This window comes from Dipodomys ordii, unplaced genomic scaffold (genome assembly GCF_000151885.1).
Source record: "Dipodomys ordii isolate 6190 unplaced genomic scaffold, Dord_2.0 Scaffold12, whole genome shotgun sequence".
Classification (NCBI taxonomy): Eukaryota; Metazoa; Chordata; class Mammalia; order Rodentia; family Heteromyidae; genus Dipodomys; species Dipodomys ordii.
In genome coordinates, this window is record NW_012267228.1 from 29,420,072 (window position 1) to 29,439,771 (window position 19,700).

A 19,700-nucleotide genomic window follows, 5' to 3' on the forward strand; every position below is an offset into this window, starting at 1 on the left:
TCTTGTACATACTATACCAGTGCTGACTTATTAAGCCATACCTCTAATCCTTCAGTTTGTGTTTGTTTTGGAGATACAGACTTGCTGAGTTTGCCTGATGGGCCTCAAATGCACAATTCTCACTGAAGAAGACTTCACTTCCTTATTAGGTGGAATTAAATGCATGCACCTCCACATCTGGCCTTTTTAAAATATAGCAGATTCAAAACATAAGGCTAAAGTTGAATAATGGTATATAATTTACTTTCATAGTTGCCCAACTGACCAAATTTATTTTTAAGTCCATTTTGGCATACTTGTATGTTAGACTGTTGGCATTAGCAAAAACTTGAGGTTTAATACCTTTAATTATACTTAAGGTTTATCTAGCTGGTACAATTGTTGATCCCAAATGAGAAAAGCACTTAGTTTGTAGATTTAATGGGAACATTTATCATTCCCAAGCTTCAGGCTTATTATCTATTTTCTAAGCAAGTTGAAATGTCTTTTCTTAGCATAGAAATGTTCTTTATAATGGAAGCAGTAGATCGAAGCTGCACAGATTGGCTCTTTAATGAAGCAGGCAACTTTCCAATGGAACTGACAAGTTTGATTTCTATTTGTTGTATTTTTTCTCATTACAGATGGACCCAATTCAGAAAGCTGTAATAAATCATACATTTGGGGTTCCTCTTCCTCATCGAAGAAAGCAAATCATATCATGCAACATTTGCCAGTTGAGATTTAATTCTGATGTAAGTTCATTGTTTTGTATTTACTAAAAAATAAAATATTGTTCTAATCTTGCAGGAGAAAAGATTTGTTTAGTATTTTTTTCTCCAGTAACTTAGCATGTCAAAATCCAAAGATAGCATTTAAATTTGCATGTATTTTGATTTCAGAGTTAATTACTTTATGTTTGTTTATGTAGTACAGAAAAAGCACATGTGTACAGTCTTAAATGTGTGAAACTTAATGGTATATTTTAGTGTTTTTGGAATGCTAAAAGAAGATAAGGTACTTCATCTTTGGAGAATAGTCACATTTAGAATCAAACAAGTTTTAATAGACTGTACTTCTGAATTAAGACAGACACCAAGGCCAAGTTTGGGACTTTTGAAATTCTGTCTTCTGTGTTGGCTCCAGTTCCCATGATAGCCCCAGTTTCTGTCATGGCCCAGTTTGCATACGGGTCCAATTCCAGATCCACCATATATCCTGAGTTCTGCCCATTTTAGAGATCTCAGATACACTGTCAATCTAGCAGGCAACTCCAAAGCCCTTACCTCACAGAAGCTCACAGATGAGATACATAGGGAGACTGAGATGAAAGGAGACAGCTGTGGACCTGAGCAGCCCTTCAGCAGGTTAGTCATACCTTAGTTACACCTGTTACAATGATCTGATGGACTTGGACCCATCTCGATGCTTCCAATTTTGAGCTGTGGCCAATGTGAAAAATCTTTGTTGATTTCCCACCCCCAGAAATCCAGAAGAATAGGAATGATACTTTACAAGGACTAGGAATTATTCAAACTGTGGGAGAATACAGGACCCTTGCCTGACAAAATGGATATGTCCAAGGTGTCATTAATCTTGTTCTATTTTGTCACCATGGAGACAACCAAATAGATGTTGATTGTGAAGAACTAAGCCTTCCAGTATGTCATCTCCACAGACGGGGAGTCCTTTTGGATGGTCTGTTGATAAGGATAGGTTAAGAGATAATTAGGTACAGGAAATAGATGTGGCATAAAGAAAGTGGCTGGTGTCTTCAGGAAGAACATTTCCTTTTGTAAAAAGATTTCTGCTGTCTTCAGATCTTCACCTACTAAAGCAATCTAACATTCGTTCTGCTGATTTGAGAAGGAAAATTTTGGCTGCATAACACCTGTTTTAGTTCATTTGCTATAACAAAATACTATAAGCTGTGTGACATAAAATTTATTTCTCACATATATATACACAATAAATAAATATTATCTGCTGATAATTTTATAGTTTGATTTTATACTGGAGGAAAAAAATTGTAAATCAGGACTCAGAAGCACTTCAGGTCATTGGATTCTGTCTTACACTGAGTTGTAAGCATCTTTTCTATTGATTACTCCTAGTGATGGCCTGCTCATCATATCCAGACATACTTTGAGTAATACTTATACTTGTATTTGTCATTATTAATGTTATCCTAAATAATAAGAAATACTAACATAATAATTACTGCAGAATTAAAATATAACATTGGAAATTCTGTATTATGATACCTTTATCATGTGGTTAAGAGGAACCAATGTACTGAAAATCATATATTTGTTTTCTTATTGAACAAACTAAATTTTTCTAAATTTAGAAAATATTTCAAAACTAAATTTCAATTAGATTTATCAACTGATCTATATAGATATATGCACACAACACCCATATAAAGTAAGTCAAAATATACATATTTATATATGTATATATAGTATATATATGCTTGTATATTTATACACACATAATATATACATGTATATATATATATATATATATATAAGTATATACTATTTTGATCCTCTGAGAAATTTTTCTAATCTTCTAAAACTGTCTTCAACTCCTTCCATATAAATCTGGATTTTTGTCTTGTTTCCATTTAAAACCTAGATTCATTCTTGATGACCACACTGTAATTTTCTTGAGTCCTACTTGAATCTTCTGTCACATAGGGAAGCATTTCTTCCTTATGAACCTCTTTACATTTCATGGCTTCTTCTCCTTCCAATGAAAATAATAGCTTGTTGAGCTTTCATCACTAGATCATGAAAATTCAGTGTTTTTTTCTTCTAAACTTTTATTGTTTTTTAACCTTTCAGATTGTAAACTGTGTGGATTGGTGTTTCCTGTATCATGCAGCTCCACTTGGGGCCCTGAAGATAGTTTAATTTTAATGTCATAAATTGTTATTTTGTGGATATAAATCAGATTGGCTTCTCTTGGTATATTCATTTTTCCTGGTTTATTTTTTAAAGATACTGTACAGAGGGGTTATAGTTACACAAATAAGGTAGTGAGTACATTTCCTATTGAGCACTGTTACCCCTCTTTTGTTTTTCTCCTACCATATTCTTTTTATTTTTGAAGAAAACATTTATATAAAACCCATATAGTATTGTGCAAAGAGCATCCAACTAAAGAATGTAAGGCTGTAATTTGTCCAATTATAAATCAACTCATTAAAATAATTTAACATTGCTATGTGGCCTGGTCAGGTTAGTAAGGATGCTTTTGAAAGAAAACTTAAAACAGGCCAACATGAATGTAAGATTATTACATGAAATAGAGAATAAAATTTTCAGTCAATTTACACGCAGAAGCCGAAGTGCAGAGGTTAGAGGATTTGTAGAGTGTGTGGCCAGCAGCTGCTGGACAGGGACAATGCCCATTCTCCACTGTGGCTGGGCTCCTCTGCTCAAGGTGGTATACCAAGTACGTGGTGTGGATGAGGTCCATGCAGTTCCGGCTTAGGCAAAGTGTCCTGGAGAGATGGCCTGAGTTCCTTCCCTTAGGAACTATATCCTTAAGGCGCTGCATGGATGAAGTCAGAGCTGTTATGAAAGTAGCTCTTTCTTGAAGGCTTACCTACAAATCCTCATCCTGTCACACTCACAGCTTAACCATAAGCACACTGAATTCATAAATTCAAGTGACTGCACCATTGTGTCTAAATAACATGGCTTCTTTTTTGACTTCAGACTGTCAAGCATTAATTATTTCTGAGATCTAAGGAACCAGAAGAGGGAATTCTCTTGTTAGAAGATCACATTGCTTGAGAGCCTCTTCATCTTTGAATAACCACCAATACAAGTGGTAAATTTTGCAATGGTGATATGCATTAGAAATCATTACAAGTCTGCATGTTTGGATTCATATCTGTTCCTAACATACATATCCCACATAAATGGTTTGACCTGAGGAAAATGCGACTAGTGGGTCATATTTTTTTCTTTCTAAATGAACAAATTAGACAGTTATACATTTTTCTTAATTCATCTTTTGAATATTTATATCAATCTTATTGCTAAGCCTGATGTTTAAAGAAAATAAATACTTAAACATAATGGTGGTTTTGTTAGAATCAAATAACTATGAAGTCCTTCTCCTTTTTGTGTAAAGTTTCTTTATATACACGTTAAACTGTTTTGGAAAATGAAAATGAGAAGGAATCCTTGCATCTAGTTCCTCTTGTCAATTCTCAGTATTTTTTCTCAAATTATAAATTCCACTTCTCAGGTTAGATACAATTTTCAGAATATTTCTTGTCTACTTATGGAAGTGTCTGCTGTCTAAACACAATCCCTTGAGAATGTGCAGACATTATTAGCCTCACATTGAAAAATCCATCCTTGGATTTAATAGTCTAGCAGCAAAGGTTACTGAAAAACCACGCCTGTAAGTGGTGTATCTAATACCAAACCAGGACACAGAGTCTGGTGCAGTAGCACGGAATGCTGGGTATACCATGATTTCAGTGATTTTATATGAATTGAATAAAATATGATATTTAGGTGGTTGGATTATAAACTCTGTTGTGAATGAAACTGAAAAACTACATTTATATTATGGGATAAACAATGCTGTGGGGCATCTGGGTTGGTTCCATATCTTAGCTATGGTAAATAATCCTGCGATAAACATAGTTGTGCTGGTAGCTTTAGTATAGCCTTGTTTGTGATCGTTTGGGTAAATGCCCAAAAGTGGGACTGCTGGGTCACAGAGGAGTTCCCTTTTTGAAATGTCACATTGCCTTTTAATTTTTGAATTACCCTGACAGCTGAACAAAGGGGTTTCAATTCAACATGTCAGTTTATGAGTATCCCACTCCCATCATTCTTCCCTGTTTCTCCCAACCCCAACCATACCTTCAGTTTCCTAATTCCATTTTCACATGGGTGCACTGAATATTCTAGCTTTGTTTCTACACCCTTCCTCTCTCCATTTTTGCACCTGATTCCCTTGACCTCACCCTTCCCCTGACACCCCCATGTTCCAGCTTCCTATTATTCATTTTGTTAAACAGTAAATCAGTGTTCAAAGGGGTTACACTCCACTGGAATCCCTCCCTTGCATATACCATATTTTAATTAACATGTTCTTGTATACATGCATATGACCCTGTATATGTCTACATATTTTATATAACTTAGTTCTACTTTCCACATATGCAAAACAGTACTCCTCCTTTGTCTCTCTGAGCCTTACACTGTTTACTGTAATGATTTTTTTTTTTTGGGTCCGGTTGTGGGGCCTGAACTCTGGGCCTGGGCACTGTCCCTCAGCTCTTAAGGTCAAGGCTAGCGCTCTACCACTTGAGCCACAGTGCCACTTCTGGCTTTTTTCTTTTTGCTTATGTGGTGCTGAGGAATCGAACCCAGGGCGTCATGCATGCAAGGCAAGCACTCTACCGCTGAGCCACCTTCCCAGCCTCTACTGTAATGATTTTAAGATACATCAAAGTTTGAAAATGTTATTGCTTGTTTTAAGAAAAGTGTTTAAAGGGGTCTAGTTTGTTTTCAGTGTTCGTATTTAGTATTCTTCGGTTGATTTTTAACATATATATTCCTGATAAAACCTGCAGGGATAAATTGTCCTGGGTAAGCGACATGTACCAAATGCTCCGAACCTCTCTCCAGTCTGTTGTTGGGACTGTTGTGTTCTAAGAGATTTTGTGAAATATACTACCCAGTTCTAAACTCAATTTTCAGACAGCACTAGAATTTTCCTTTCATAAGAGAGTATCCATTGTCAGTCTCCAGGACTCACGGCTGCTTGGAGCCCTGGAATCAACATTATGACCTTCTCACTGAGAGTTGTTTCTTCTTTTTTATTCTTTTTTAAATATATACATTATTGTAAAAATACTGTACAGAGGAGTTACCGTTACATGAGTAATGAGTCCATTTCTTATTGAGCACTGTTACCCCCTCTTATGTTTTTCCCCTACTACCCCTTTTCTCCCCACCTCCCCAAATTCCTCTCTCCCTCCCCTCAAAGTTGTAAAGTTTGTTTTCAACATAGTGTCTTGTACATCTCATTATTACAATGGGTCATCCTGTATCATTATTTCAGCATTTTGTTGTTTCCCTTCCCCTCCCCAAATTATAAAAAATGTATATACAAGATGCAGGATCCTGGAATCAAATACAGTGACAAACAGGGGTTATACCATGGGGAAGAACATGCAAAGAAACAAAAACTTCACATAGTACATTATAAGTACATTAAAAAGAACAACAAGGAAGATAAAATCTCTTGTATCCCTAACTTGGGGTTCATTTCACTTAGCATCAGGTTATATGGTCACATGTACATAGCTTTTGACCTCTTCTGCTTGTCCTAAACATATACTTGTTATTGCAGATAAGGGAACCCATGGGACCTATGTTTCTTTGGGTCTGGCTTACTTCACTTAATATAATTTTTTCCAAGTCTTTCCATTTCCTAACAAATGGGGCTCTTGCTTCTTCAAAAGCGGGGATGAGAGAGAGACACCTCTGAGAATGTGGTTGGGATTGGTGGTGCTGTGTGTCAGCACGGAGCAGGAGTTGGGTGTGGATTACGAGAAGGTCGGAGAATTTCAGGCAGTGGCTGCATCTGGATTATGTGGCTGGGTAAGCTCTGTTGAAAAGCTTAGGCCCTGAGTGTGCATTTGGGCACGTTCCATGTGTCAAGAAACTTTGCTACATCTTGACTGACTCCTATGTCTCTGTCAGAAAGTCTCAGCAAGTAAAATTTGAACAGAAGGAGCAAGCAAGAATTACTGGGTATAGTTGTAGAGGTTTCAGGGAAAAGAATGAGTCAGCTGAGAACATAGAAATCTGTAAAAGCAATGCATATTCTGGGCAAGATTTCAAAAGTAAAATCCCAATGATTGGGATATTTCAGGATACTCTAAATCAGGCACTGCTATTCCAGAATGTCATCTGGGATGACATGAAGGATAAAGGAGAGAAAAGAAAAACCCAAGGGTTTTATATTTATCAAAATGTATAGAATAATGAAATAGAATAATATGTATAGATAAAATGTATAGAAATGTATAGATAAAATGTATAGAAAATGAAATAGAATAATAAGATTTGTTTTGGGCAACTTCTATTAGACATAAAAAAATTGGGTCATGAGTATCTAAAAAAGAGCCTGAAAAAGAGAAAGTCTGTTGTTGTTTTTTTAATCTATGACTAGTGAGTACATCCCCACACCCTTAGGAAAGGGAGCTGATATTTGTATTGACCATTCTACTAATTTACATTAGCACAGAGGGATGTATAAGGAATCTTTCAGTTCATGTGTAGATGGACAGACGAGGCAAACAGAGGGAAGAATGTTTAGTTGACTTTTCAATGTCACCAGCAGTTTGAAACAGCTAGGAGGACAAGAAACAGGGTCTGTTAGTGCCAGCGTGGGGCTTTCATGTTTCATATAAACTGACAGGCCCTGCCCCACATCAGCTAATCGTGTTCAACTAAGTCAAATGGCAGCCAAGGTTCTATGCATATGCAACCTCAAAATGAATCAAGGACGGATGCCAGTGTATTCAAGGCATCGGTAGGCAGAGTATAAAAGTGCAATTGGAATTTGAGTGACACTTAACGAACGTTTCTATAATGGACAGTTAAGCTGGTCAAAGTATAAAAGAGTAGGTTCGGATAGAGAAAGAAGAGGGCAAGGTGGGGGGCGGGGGCAAGAAATGTGTTTCCAGTTGCATGAACTAAAAGCTGGCCATGGTTCCTCTAGAATATGAAGCAAGAAGCTATTACTATTAAGGATTCTCTGACAGTTTTAGACATCCCACAATGAATGCTGAATGGCCAAAGGAACTAAACAGTTAAGACTAGGAAATTCGTTTCCTATTGCTGTGACAAGAAATTGAAGGTGAAATTCACAAGACAACACATTGGAAATAAACTGTATAACTTGGGTGGAGGGAGAGAAAGTGGGAGAAAAATGAGGGAGAGGGTAGCAATGCTGGACAAGAAGTATACTCATGATTTACATATGTAACTGTAACCCCTCTGTACATTACCTAGACAATAACATTAAATTAAAAAAAGACTTCTAAAATAAGTTGCCTCACATTTATGAATAATTATTTACAATAATGGTTGCAGTTCAAGTTAAAAATTAATAGCTGAGTTGTCTTTTTTTTTTGCAGTGTCTAATCTCTCTTCAAGTTAAGATTCATATCTTAAACTACTCCTTGGTATCCCAACATGAAAATTTGTGTTTTGAAATGGAAATCAATAAGTGGAATGTTGAGTGTAGCCTAAAAACTGTGGTTTGAATATGAAGATTTTAAAAGCTTACTTTGTAGCAACCTCAAAATTTTAGATGATTTTAAAAAGTCACTGCAGTATAAAATCTTAATTTTTACTTCAGGATTATATTTGATTTCAGAGTATACCAGAAATCTCACCACAGTTTTGCTGATATAGCTACTGTTTGGCCAATACAATGTCTGTCTGTCTGTCCATTGGTCTCTCTTGATCTCTCTTTGTCTCTTTCTCTTTCTTTCTCTCAGTCTTTATCTTTGTCTTTGTCTCTATCTCTTTCTGTCTCTGTCTCTTTGTCCCTATCTCTCTCTGTCTCTTTGTCTTTATCTCTCTTTTTATCTCTTTGTCTCTCTGTCCCTCCATCTCTTGCCGTGTATCTCCCTTTCTATCTCTGTCTCTGTCTGTTTGTGTCTTTATCTCTCTTTGTCTCTCTCTGTCTCTCAGTCGGTCTCTGTCTCTATCTCCTGCCTTCTCCCTCTTTCACTTTGTCTCTTTCTGTAGTACTGGAGTTTGAACTCAGGACTTGACACTTCCTAGAAGAGCTTTACCATTTGAGCCACACCCAACCTCTCATTGCTTTAGTTTGTCTCTGCCTCCTTGCATCTTGCTTCCACTTGTCTGATTTTGGACCATTCTCATTCTACTTCCATTTAGGAGTATCTGAGATTACACACACCTACTCCACTTATTTTTTTTTAAAGATAGATTATTTAGAACATTTTTCTGGGGCTAGTATTGAACTTCAATCTTTCCATCTCCATTTATTGATGAGGTAGTCTTCAATAGCCATGGAAAAAATCCTAGATGTAACCCAATTGCCCAGAAACAACTTGATGTGTGTAGCTAATATAAATATAATCAGGTTTTTACTATCTCTTTTTTACTACCATATGCATTTCTCTGCTTGTCACTAGTCACTAACAACACTTGTAGAAACCAAAAGTGGAAACAGAATGAATGGTCACCAGTAGTTGAAAGTCTTAAAGACCAAGTTTGTTCATTCTTTTCTATTAATTGTAGTCACTGTTTACCAGTGCTCTTGCTCATTTTGGTATTTTTTTCTTATACTTTAATTCAACATTTTGTAAACCACTCATTCCATCACGACTGGAAACTAGGATCACAAAGTAGTTTATTCCTGAGCGGATGAGCAAAAGATACTGATTAAAAAAGAGTAGTTCATAGACCTATCTGTTCTTGTGTGTGATTTTCTTTTTGTGGCTTACAGATGCTATTTGCATTGGTCTCTTTTCTATTAAGTTCTATTCTCTCTATTAATTGTCTAGACTAATTGAGATAAAATACATTACCCTTTCCCAGATATCCACAGGGATAAAGCTCTGCTTATCAGTTAAAAAAATGTACACTTTTAGTTACCTTATTTACACTAAAAGTTTCTGATGGTAATTAGTTTAGGAGTGGTAGATTTGAATTTAATCTTGGGCTGAAGGATAATGAAATTGTACCAGATAAATTGCATGGTACATCTGGATTTACTATACAACTTGAGAAAGTAAATAAAAGGTGCAAGTATTTATTCATATTCTTCAATCTACACATTCTAGGTATGGTTTTAAAACACTATACCTGCACATTTTGGCCCAGATTCACCTTTTTGTGAAGCTGGCCAAATCTTATTTTAAATGCAGAATTCTACCACTGGGACTTGTTGTCTCAGTGCAAAATCTGTGTTTTGATATAAATTGAATCCGATAGTGGCAAAGGCTGCAGTTGTTCGGGCAAAGCATTTGCTTTGTAGAAGGAACTGGGAGGACAAATGGAAGTGTGTCATGCTAGGAATGTTTAATTTTCAAGGTCCATGTGTGATTCACAGTGATACTTTGAGAAGCAAATGAGATCTTTCCATTACACATTGTCTGTGTTTCTCCTTTATTGGGCATCAGTGAGCTTTTAAATTCCTCAAATAGGAAACCTGTAGAGAATGAGTTCTGGCAAATTGATTCTTACCCGGTGTATCACTACAACAGGTGCCTGCCCCAACTTCTAACTGTCTCTGAGACTCTTTTACAAAGCAGGTTTCACAAAGCAGTCTCTGAACAGGTTTTATCCATTCCTCAAGCAGAGCTTATTTTCCCTGCATCAGTGAACTTGTCATGATAATCAACTTTTTTTTGTCCCAACCATCAATCACTCTTGATTACAGCTGGAGAGAAGTTCTGTTCTGTTGTTCAGCCCATCAGTGCACACATTACACCTGGAGACTGGTACCCATCATCCCTCCAATGAGAAAATGTTCCCTCCAAGGCTTTGTCTGTCATTGTAGCATTTACATTAGGGTCTCATCTCATTTGGGTTATCATGGCTGTCTTTGACTCTGTCTCCTCTCTCATACAAAATATTCTCCCAAGATAGCTCCTACAGTTTGCTCGATTATTTGCATTAGATTGTTCTTCCTCAGTTCTTGCCTTTTTAATTCAAAAGAGTAGCTCATGATCTATTTTACCCTTATTATCATATTAGCTTTTCTAATCGCTAATGCAGATATTGCAGAAATTAAAATCATAGGAATTACAATTCAATGAATATTCAGCACTTCTGTAAAAACAGTTTAGCATATGTTTTACTAGAATGTTTGCAAGTCTAATTTTGTTGATTTTTTTAATGCTTTTCTAAGTTAGGATTTTGTTTTATGTTTTGGCATGGGCAAGGGAATATTTATCTTTAATTTACATCTTATTTTAAGTAACACTAACTAGCTGTCTTGATGGTTTTATAAAGGCACTGAGAAGTAAATATTTAAAAGCAATGGCTCAAAATGAGCTCTGCTTTTCACCGTGACTATAATATATGGTATATGTAGTAAGTGAATTTCTTACTTTTTGAAGCCAGCTCATATTTCTGAAAACAGTATCATTTTCAGTGCAATTATTAGAACAGTGATAAAACATTACCCTGACATAATGTTTCCTGATTTTATAAGGTATTTAAAATACATACATGATTAAAATCATTTCATGTGATCTTTGTGTATTCTATATTATTTTTTTCTCCCTAGCATTTTGCAGTCTTTTTAATTATTTCATAAAATCTGTAACAATAATTTAGAGGATCATGAAAAACAATATAACATTTAGAGTGCAAATACAAAGAAACAAAAAGGCACTTGAAATAACAGAATAATGTGAATTTGATAGGAAATCATCTGTATCAGAAGGCTTAATTATAAAACTCTAACATTTCTTTTACAGTTTTCCCTTTTTATGACAGTGATACATGTTTATTGCTGAGTAAAACAAATAGGTCGATAAAGGGGGAGTTCTTTTGTCCTCCTTCAATACTGGCATTTAGATATTATTGGTTCTTTGTGAAACAAGAACTAGAGCAAATGGCATCAGTTAATGAAAAGGTAATCTTTATGGAAATGTATAAGCCATTGGACACTGGATGGTATTTTCCAGTTTAGAAAAGTAGAACTAAAAATTTCAGGTGGGCTCATTGCTATCTGTGGTGGTCTGTGGATCAGAGTTGATTTGTTTGGTCAAGCATTGCTTTTTCATTATGCAAGTTTTAAAATTAACCTGAATATTGAACTGTAACCAATCTTACCACTTCTTGGCAGTCAACATCCTACATTTTCTTAGAACATGAAGAATATGTCAAAATTTTTTCTCTTCTCAGCCCGGAGAGGTGTGTTACTTTTTTTTTAACTGTAGAAAATAGTCATCTTAGCCTACAGTTTGATTTCATACTGTCACAAATTATGTGACCTAATCCTGAACATTTGAAAGTCATCCTAACATGGGTGACAATGTTTATATATTTATTAAATACTCAGATTCGCTGAAAATGTATTACTACCAGTTTCATATAAAATGAAATGTCCTTATTTTAAATAACTCAAGAGTCTCTGTCTCTCTATCTATCTCTTACACCTTTTCCTATCTGGTGATGCTTAGTTCATTCCATTATGTTTGTCATTCCATTAGCATTAGTAATGCATTTTGAAGTGGGATCTAGCTACTAACATTTTGACCCTACTGTTTTCTCTAACTTGAACCAAGTTGTCAATCTTTACACTGAAAATGCTAAGAACTTATGCGTGGATAGAAGCACAGATGTAATTGCAACTTCCTGTCTAAAACTTTGCTTCAATCGCTTCTGAACAAACTCCTACTTGAGTGGATGGATGGGTTTTGACATAGTTGTAGGGGGAGAGAATGATGAATGGGGTGACATTGATCAGGATGCATTCTTTCAATAAAAAGCATGAAAGTCACATCATTAGACCATCACTAGTCACATCACTATTTTTCTCTTCCAAAATGGTTCTCAACTTTGGTTCATGGAAGAATGCTTTTGTTGCCTGAAAATAGGAAGGAATTAGTAATTACTATAGGTTTCTAATGTATTTCTTCACATATATGCAACAATGCTGTTTCTCCAAGTCCATAATCAAATATTTTTTGTCTGTTCTCTCAGTACTTGCATTTAGTTAGCTAATAAGTCTCTCAACTCTAAAATATTCAAAACTAAAGGTCATGTATGGTGACATGCTGGTATGGGGCACAAAACTTCAAAGGTTGATTTTTTTTTTAATTTAGAAACTTAGTAATTGAATCTGATAGTATTTTAATGCAATATTCCAATTTGGCAGACTGACCCAATGGTAGTCACCTAATTTTGTAAATAAAGTTTTATTGGAAACAGGTGAGTTAGGACAAGTCATATAAATACAAGATTAATCCTGTCTTTATGTAAAATTTGATTTATTTTTTTATTGACTTTCTTATATAATTATTTCACATTTTGCACTAGATATCATCCCTCTTGACTATTGGGGGTTTAAATATCCCTTGACATGTGGCAACCAGATTAATCACTTCCCTTGCCACTATAGTCCTAATTCTGCTCCATAGTATACATTGAATGTTCCAAGCTCCTCCTCCTTCTCCTTGGTTTGTGCTGACTCTTATCTGCCTGAAGTGTCTTTCCTCTGGTTTTCCTCTTCAGGTCCTAGGTTTTTCTGATGGTTACTGCAACCACTGTGTTCAGCACCCATTATCCCCATCCTCCTTACCTGATGATTTTTCTCCAAGTAGCTAATAAGTCTTTTGAAATCTTACATAATTTATATATTTATTATGGATTTTTATATACCTCCAAATAAGTTCTATCAGCAAAAAAAGTTTTCCAGTTTGATTCACTGTTTTATCTAAGTATGAGAATAGTGCATGGCAGATGATAGCTAACAAATGCTTATTGAATGCATAGATTAAAGACAAAATGAATACTATGGTGCTCCCAAGCCCTACACATCAAGCTTTGCTTTATTCAAACCCTGTGATATTTCAGCCCTCTCCAGGGTTTTCTTCTTCTTCTTTCCTATTCAGCCTATAGAATCCCACAGCCCATCACAAGGAAAGGAGGGCCCTGAGGAGAGATGGGATGAGCTACTTTCATCCCAGAAGAAGAAGATGGTGAGAAAATACCATCTTCTTCCTGTGAGCTTGCTCTGTTTTCTGATAGCATAACATCCTTATGGATATTAGATTGTTTTACAGCCAATCCAGGCATTCATTTTTAGGCAGAATTCTCTATTCTGACTACTTAATATAAATTTTTATTTGTCAGCAAGGGCAATTCCAAACAGGTTGTTATTTTGCATTGATGAGGACAATTTTGTAGCTTCTGGGCTTCACCAGGAAGAAACAGTGGAGTACCTTGGACCTAGAACAGATCTAACTCCAGTTTCTAGTTGGGATTATAAGAAATTCTGAAATCTTTGTTCCTATAAAACTCCCATCTCTCTACCACAAAGTCATATAGGTGAAAAACACAGACAGCTATGTATTTTTACGATGAAGTCAGAGAAGTGCAGGACATAGAAATCAGCATGGTTAGTGGTATCACTTTGGCTTTACTTTGTCCAGATGGAAGCATGTGGAATTGTAAACACACAAGAAGGTGAGACTGGTTAGAAGTGAAGCATGTGTTCAGAGAGCTGGACTCATATTCAAAATTACTAATTTGAATATAAGTTTCCCTGTATTGTGCGCAAAGCTTGGATGCATTTCTACTCCTATACTCCTATGACAGCAACTTCCTCTCATTTTCTTTCTAATAGTTCTCTGAAGAACAAGCTCTGATAGAGATTTGTCTATGGCTTTAACGCTTGTCACGAGATGAGATCTCCATAGATATTGCTCAAAGCTCACTAAACCATTTCTTAATAAGCATGAGAGGCCTGAGAATCTTCTCAGATTTCATTCAGTTCAGAAGAAGAGGCTCAAAAGTGTATGAATGACTGTATGAATTCTTAATGCATTAGGCATTCTCGAAGGTCTTTGTTAGCTGGAAATTAAATGAATTCCTCTTGAGTGTTCTCAAAATTCCCATGTATGGAGAGTTTGGTTGCCAGTTTATGGCACTATTGGGAGATGGATGAACAGTTGAGGAGGAGGAGCCTAAAGGGAGAAAGGCAGGTCCTTGGGGGCATGCTCCTGAGAAAGATAGCTGGACCCCTGATCTTTATTCTCTCTAGCTTTTTTCCACTTCCTGGTTGCCATGAAACAAGTAGACCACCTCTGCCACGCACTTCTGCCAGAAGTGCCCAAGCTGTCTCCAGCACAAAGCCATTTTTAGGGTTGAAAGCCCTAAAACCAGAAACTCAAATCAGCCCTTCATCTTGAATAGTGATAGGTGGCAGAATAGCACATGATTGAAAAGGAAGGGGGAACATCAACAACAAGACTTTATCAGCTGTATTTGATGACTCATAGAAACCCAATTCTTTGGGCCAGTGATAAGTGGTGATGTGGCTTCTTCTGTCAACACAAAGTATTCTACATGACTCCTCCCATTCTTGTTTCCAGGTACTTCAGAGGATTGAGCCTAGAGTTAGTGTAGTACTGGGTGCTAAGGAAGTATCAGAGACTAAGAAACTTAGTGTTCCTGTCTATGATCTCGATCATTCTTGGGTAGAAAGGGGAGCTGAGTAGAAAGGGGAGTTGAGGCAAGTTTAAACACCTGCAGCCTCTTTCAATTGCTCCCTCTAGGGGCAATTGCTCGGAAGAAAATAAATAAACACAAATGTCAGCAACATTTGTCTTCCTCCATAATTCTCAGGGGGCATCAGGAGTGTCCCGTGAACTCCTGGCACAAAAACCATCCATCACCGCAACAGTTTTCCCATACATTAAGGACTAGATTTGCATTCTAAACGATTTCTTCCAACAGCTGCTCAAAGATAACTTGGCCGTAAGTTAAGAGTTTGCATTTGATCATCTGCCAGGGAAGATCATAAAATTCAACTTGGCAACAGAATTTCAGAAAAGAGGTCCTGTCAGCCCAGCTGTGCTTATCTGAGTGCACAGCATGTATAAACGCTCCTCTAGCTCCCTGCTTCTGTGGTCAGCTTCTGTAGGCCTGATCTACTGCAGCTGAAAATTGAATCTAGCTCCACTGGTGTGTGTGTGTGTGTGTGTGTGTGTGTGTGTGTGAGAGAGAGAGAGAGAGAGAGAGAGAGAGAGAGAGAGAAAGGCAAACTGATCCATGTGAGTTGGATATTTGGGTGCAAGGATTATATTAATATAGTAGATACCTTAGTGGGTCTACTGATAAAGCAACCTGTCCCGATCTTGGGGCCCTCTCTCAACAATAAGGTTTGTTTGTATAGTTGACCCCCCACACATTACAAGTTCAGGGTAAATCTTAGAAAAGTTATTTTCACGGTTTCTAATTGTTCTACTTTCAAGACCCAGTAAAGCTAAAGATGTAGATAAGGCTAATCCTAGTCTTGGCATTATTAATTGTGCAATTTGGGGGCTAGTAAATGGTTTTAAACTTTTATGTGTCTCAAATTTTCACTCATGAGTTATAGAATGTAGAACTACCACGAGAGACATCCCTTCAAGTCAATGGTGTGGAGGCTATTGTAAGCAAAACAGGAAATTTAAAGGAAATGTTCAGTAGCAATTTTCTTTACCCACTTAGGTTTGATCTTAGCATGAGAAAGGGTACTTTTTCCTACTCACTTTCTTTCAAAATTACAAATAATGTGGCAGTGGCAAAGACTGCAGCATGTCCAATGTTTTTTTTTCCTTTAGTAATATGATTGAATGTTAATTGGGTTCTCCTAATACAACCTATCATTTTGGCCAAGTTGTTCTTTGGGGACAAACATGCCTATTAATTAAGTGAATTAAAAATACAGATAAACGCCTGATGCCAATTTTTCGCACCTTTAATTCTAACTACTCAGTAGGCTGAGATCTGAAGACAGTGGTTCAAAGCCAGCCTGGGTAGGAAAGTCCAAGAGACTCTTTGTCTCCAATAAACCACCAGAAAGCCAGAAGTGGCACTGTGGCTCAAGTGGTAGAGTACTAGCCTTGAGCTAAAGAGTTGAGGGACAGCATGCAGGCCCAGAGTTCAAGCCCTTTGACTGACAAAAAATAAATAAAATATAGATAGGTAGATAAATAGAGATAGATAGATAGATAGATGATATACAATTAATTCTAGAAGCTACGTATGGCTTTTCTTGGTAACTGACAGGTTGATCTGGGATTTTCTCTTTCTTCTTTTTTCACTTTAAGCTACAAGAGCTCATATAATAAATACAACCTTGGCCTAACTTTTTTTTTAAATAGTATCCAATGAAGGGCTGTTTGGGTATCAGACAGATGCCCTTTAAAGTTAATATAGTATACAATAGAGGCACAGCTATACTTATATATAAACTCATACCCTATTGACAGATTCATGAAATGTTTCCTTCTATAGTAACAGGAGTAGAAGACAAGTGGAGTCAAATGTTGAGTGCACCCAAAGTTTCTCAAAAGGAATTGGCCTTTAATTTCAAATAAGACAGCTTTTCTTGGGCAAAAGACAGACATTTTCCAACTGCTAAGGCATGGCTTGGTACTTGTGGTTTTCTTGTGGGGAGAAGTTTCTGTGTCAGCAGTTCACTGGACAGGCGCATGATGAAGTGACTTCCCTGCTCATGTTAAATGGTAAGGTGCTTATTTCCCAGTTTGTGGGGAAGATTTAAAGCTGCAACATGCAGGATGAGGGCCACCTGCTCTCTCTCTCTCTCACTGGTGATTTGGTAGTACATCAGTGATTTCAGGGTCTTATGATGGCTTGTGGCCTCATTTGTCATTGCAGCTTTATGCATAACTCGTCAATTTATGGCTGTGATTATATCCATCTTCACGGAATACAGAGCCTGGTTCTGAATCACTAAGTCTTTAACCCTAACATTTCTGGACCTGCATGAGGCAGTTGAAAAATTCCAAATCCAGAGGCAAGTGGCATTCTGGACAGACAAATCATAAATTTTGAAGGCTATTTGTCTTTGTACATACTTTGATTTGCTATTGTAAGAGTTTCATACATCCAACAGTACCCAGAACAGTGCCTACCAGCCAGTGCAGAATTAACTCAATATCTGCTGAAATAATTCTGTAAGAGATAAACAGAAATATAAAAAAATAAGTTGAAGGTGAGTGTCAGTAGCTCACACTTGTAAACTTAACTATTCCAGAGGCTGTGTTCTGAGAATCACAGTCTGAAGCCAGCCAGGACAGGAAATCCAACTCCTATCTCCAATAAACTACACAGAAAAAGCTGAAAGTCATGTCATGGTTCAAGGGGTAGAGCACTGCTCTTGAGCACAAAAAAGCTCAGGCCCTGAGTTCAAACCCCAGGACCAGCAAAAGAAAAAGCTGAATGTTGAAGTTGCTTGATAGGTTTTTATTTGTAACATTTATTAAGCAATTTATATTATACATAACCAATATACTGAAACTTGCAAAATCTTTGCATTTCATTTTGCATATTTGGTGTAAATTGTTTTCATTTTGAAATATTTTTCTTCAGGCTTTGAGAATCTATATTGGAGCTACAGCTGGAAGGAAGCAAAGAAAAGTTCTGTTTCAAAGGATATCTTAAAATCTAGTATTGGAAATCTTTATTCAGTTAAATGTGATGATGAATCGGCCATTTCTGTTTTTGCAATCTGTGTTATTCATTATTCTGTATTCTCCTGCCTGCACGCATCTTTTCATGTACCTCCTCTTCCACTGTTGATATATTACAATGCACATATGAACTATCTGTTGACTTTTTCCCATGAACAATGGTTTATTATATAATCATCCATCATGAAACAATATAATAGGATGTAATAATATAATACCACACATCCAAAGGTAGGATGGTTCCAGGCTTAATCCACAAGCTCATGACCTCAGCAAGGGCTCAGGGCCCCCATCTTTCCTCTCTGCTACCTCTAATTTTTAAGCCCACTTTCATGATTGAAAGACTGTTTCCTCACTATGCAATTCTAGACTCACAGGTGAAAGAAAACTATACCCATAAAACAAGGTATACTTTTTCCCCTTGGTGTTCACTCCTTTTGTATCTAAAATAGACTTCATAATTGTTATTTTAAATAAAATAATCCCAATGATTGTACATATTTGTAGGACACAGTGTTATATTTCCATTCATGTATACTTTGTGCACTGATTAGCTCAAAGTAATTAGCATGGTTGCTAATTATGGCTGTTCATTGTGGTAACAACATTCAAAGTTCTCTTTCAGGATTGTGAAATAAGTCATGTGCTACTATGAACTAACTATATTTGAACTACTTCTTTAGGCCCATCTATAATATTGTGCCTTATAATTAAGCTCCATATCCTTTTTACTCTCCTCCAACTCTGGTATCTACCAATTAGCCCTTAAATTCTGTCAAATCAACTTTCTTTCTTCAAGAGCACATTTCAGTGATATCATGTGTGTCTTCTTAAATAATACAGGTACATGCTGTTTTAAATAGGATTTCATTATTGTTTAAGGCTGAGTGAATATTCTGCTATATATATGCACATATATAAAATACCTTTTTAAATCCATTTATTCCTTCATAGACATTCAGCTGATTTTATATTGCTAATTGTGAATACCACTACAATAAACCCAGGAGAGCACACTTACGGCTATCACTGTTGTATTCGAGCCATGACTCCAGTTCCTGCTCTTGGTTGATTAACTTGAGATATAAGACAAGAGTCTCTCAGATTTGTCTGTCTAGCCCCATATCTGAAGACCTAATTCTCCTCAGCAAATAGGACTATAGTCATGAGACACAGCCCATCTAGGCTTCTGGATTTTGACCACTCTGATGGCTGTGCAGTGGGTAACTTAGTGCTGATTTAATTTGCATTTCCCTGATAAAATACTGTGTGGAAGATCTTTTCTCATGTGCTTGTTTTCCATCTGTGTATCTGCTTATAATAGTCTACAGTGCAGTTTTCATTAGGTTACTTTTATCTTATTGTAGAATTATAGGAATTTCTTATACTTTTTTCTTTTAGTACTGGATTATAAACTCAGGGTTTTGGGACTTGCTATGAGTGTACTATACTACTTGAGGATTTTCTCTGCAAC

At 36.5% G+C, this 19,700-nt stretch overlaps 1 protein-coding gene across 1 annotated transcript in view; it reads left to right on the forward strand.

Moving 5' to 3' along the window:
- Znf385d (zinc finger protein 385D) overlaps window positions 1-19,700 on the forward strand; it is a 680,575-nt gene that overhangs the window by 529,257 nt on the left and 131,618 nt on the right. Inside the window, 1 exon segment of the mRNA XM_013010375.1 lies at window positions 624-734. Within this exon segment, the coding sequence (XP_012865829.1) occupies window positions 624-734 (111 nt within the window).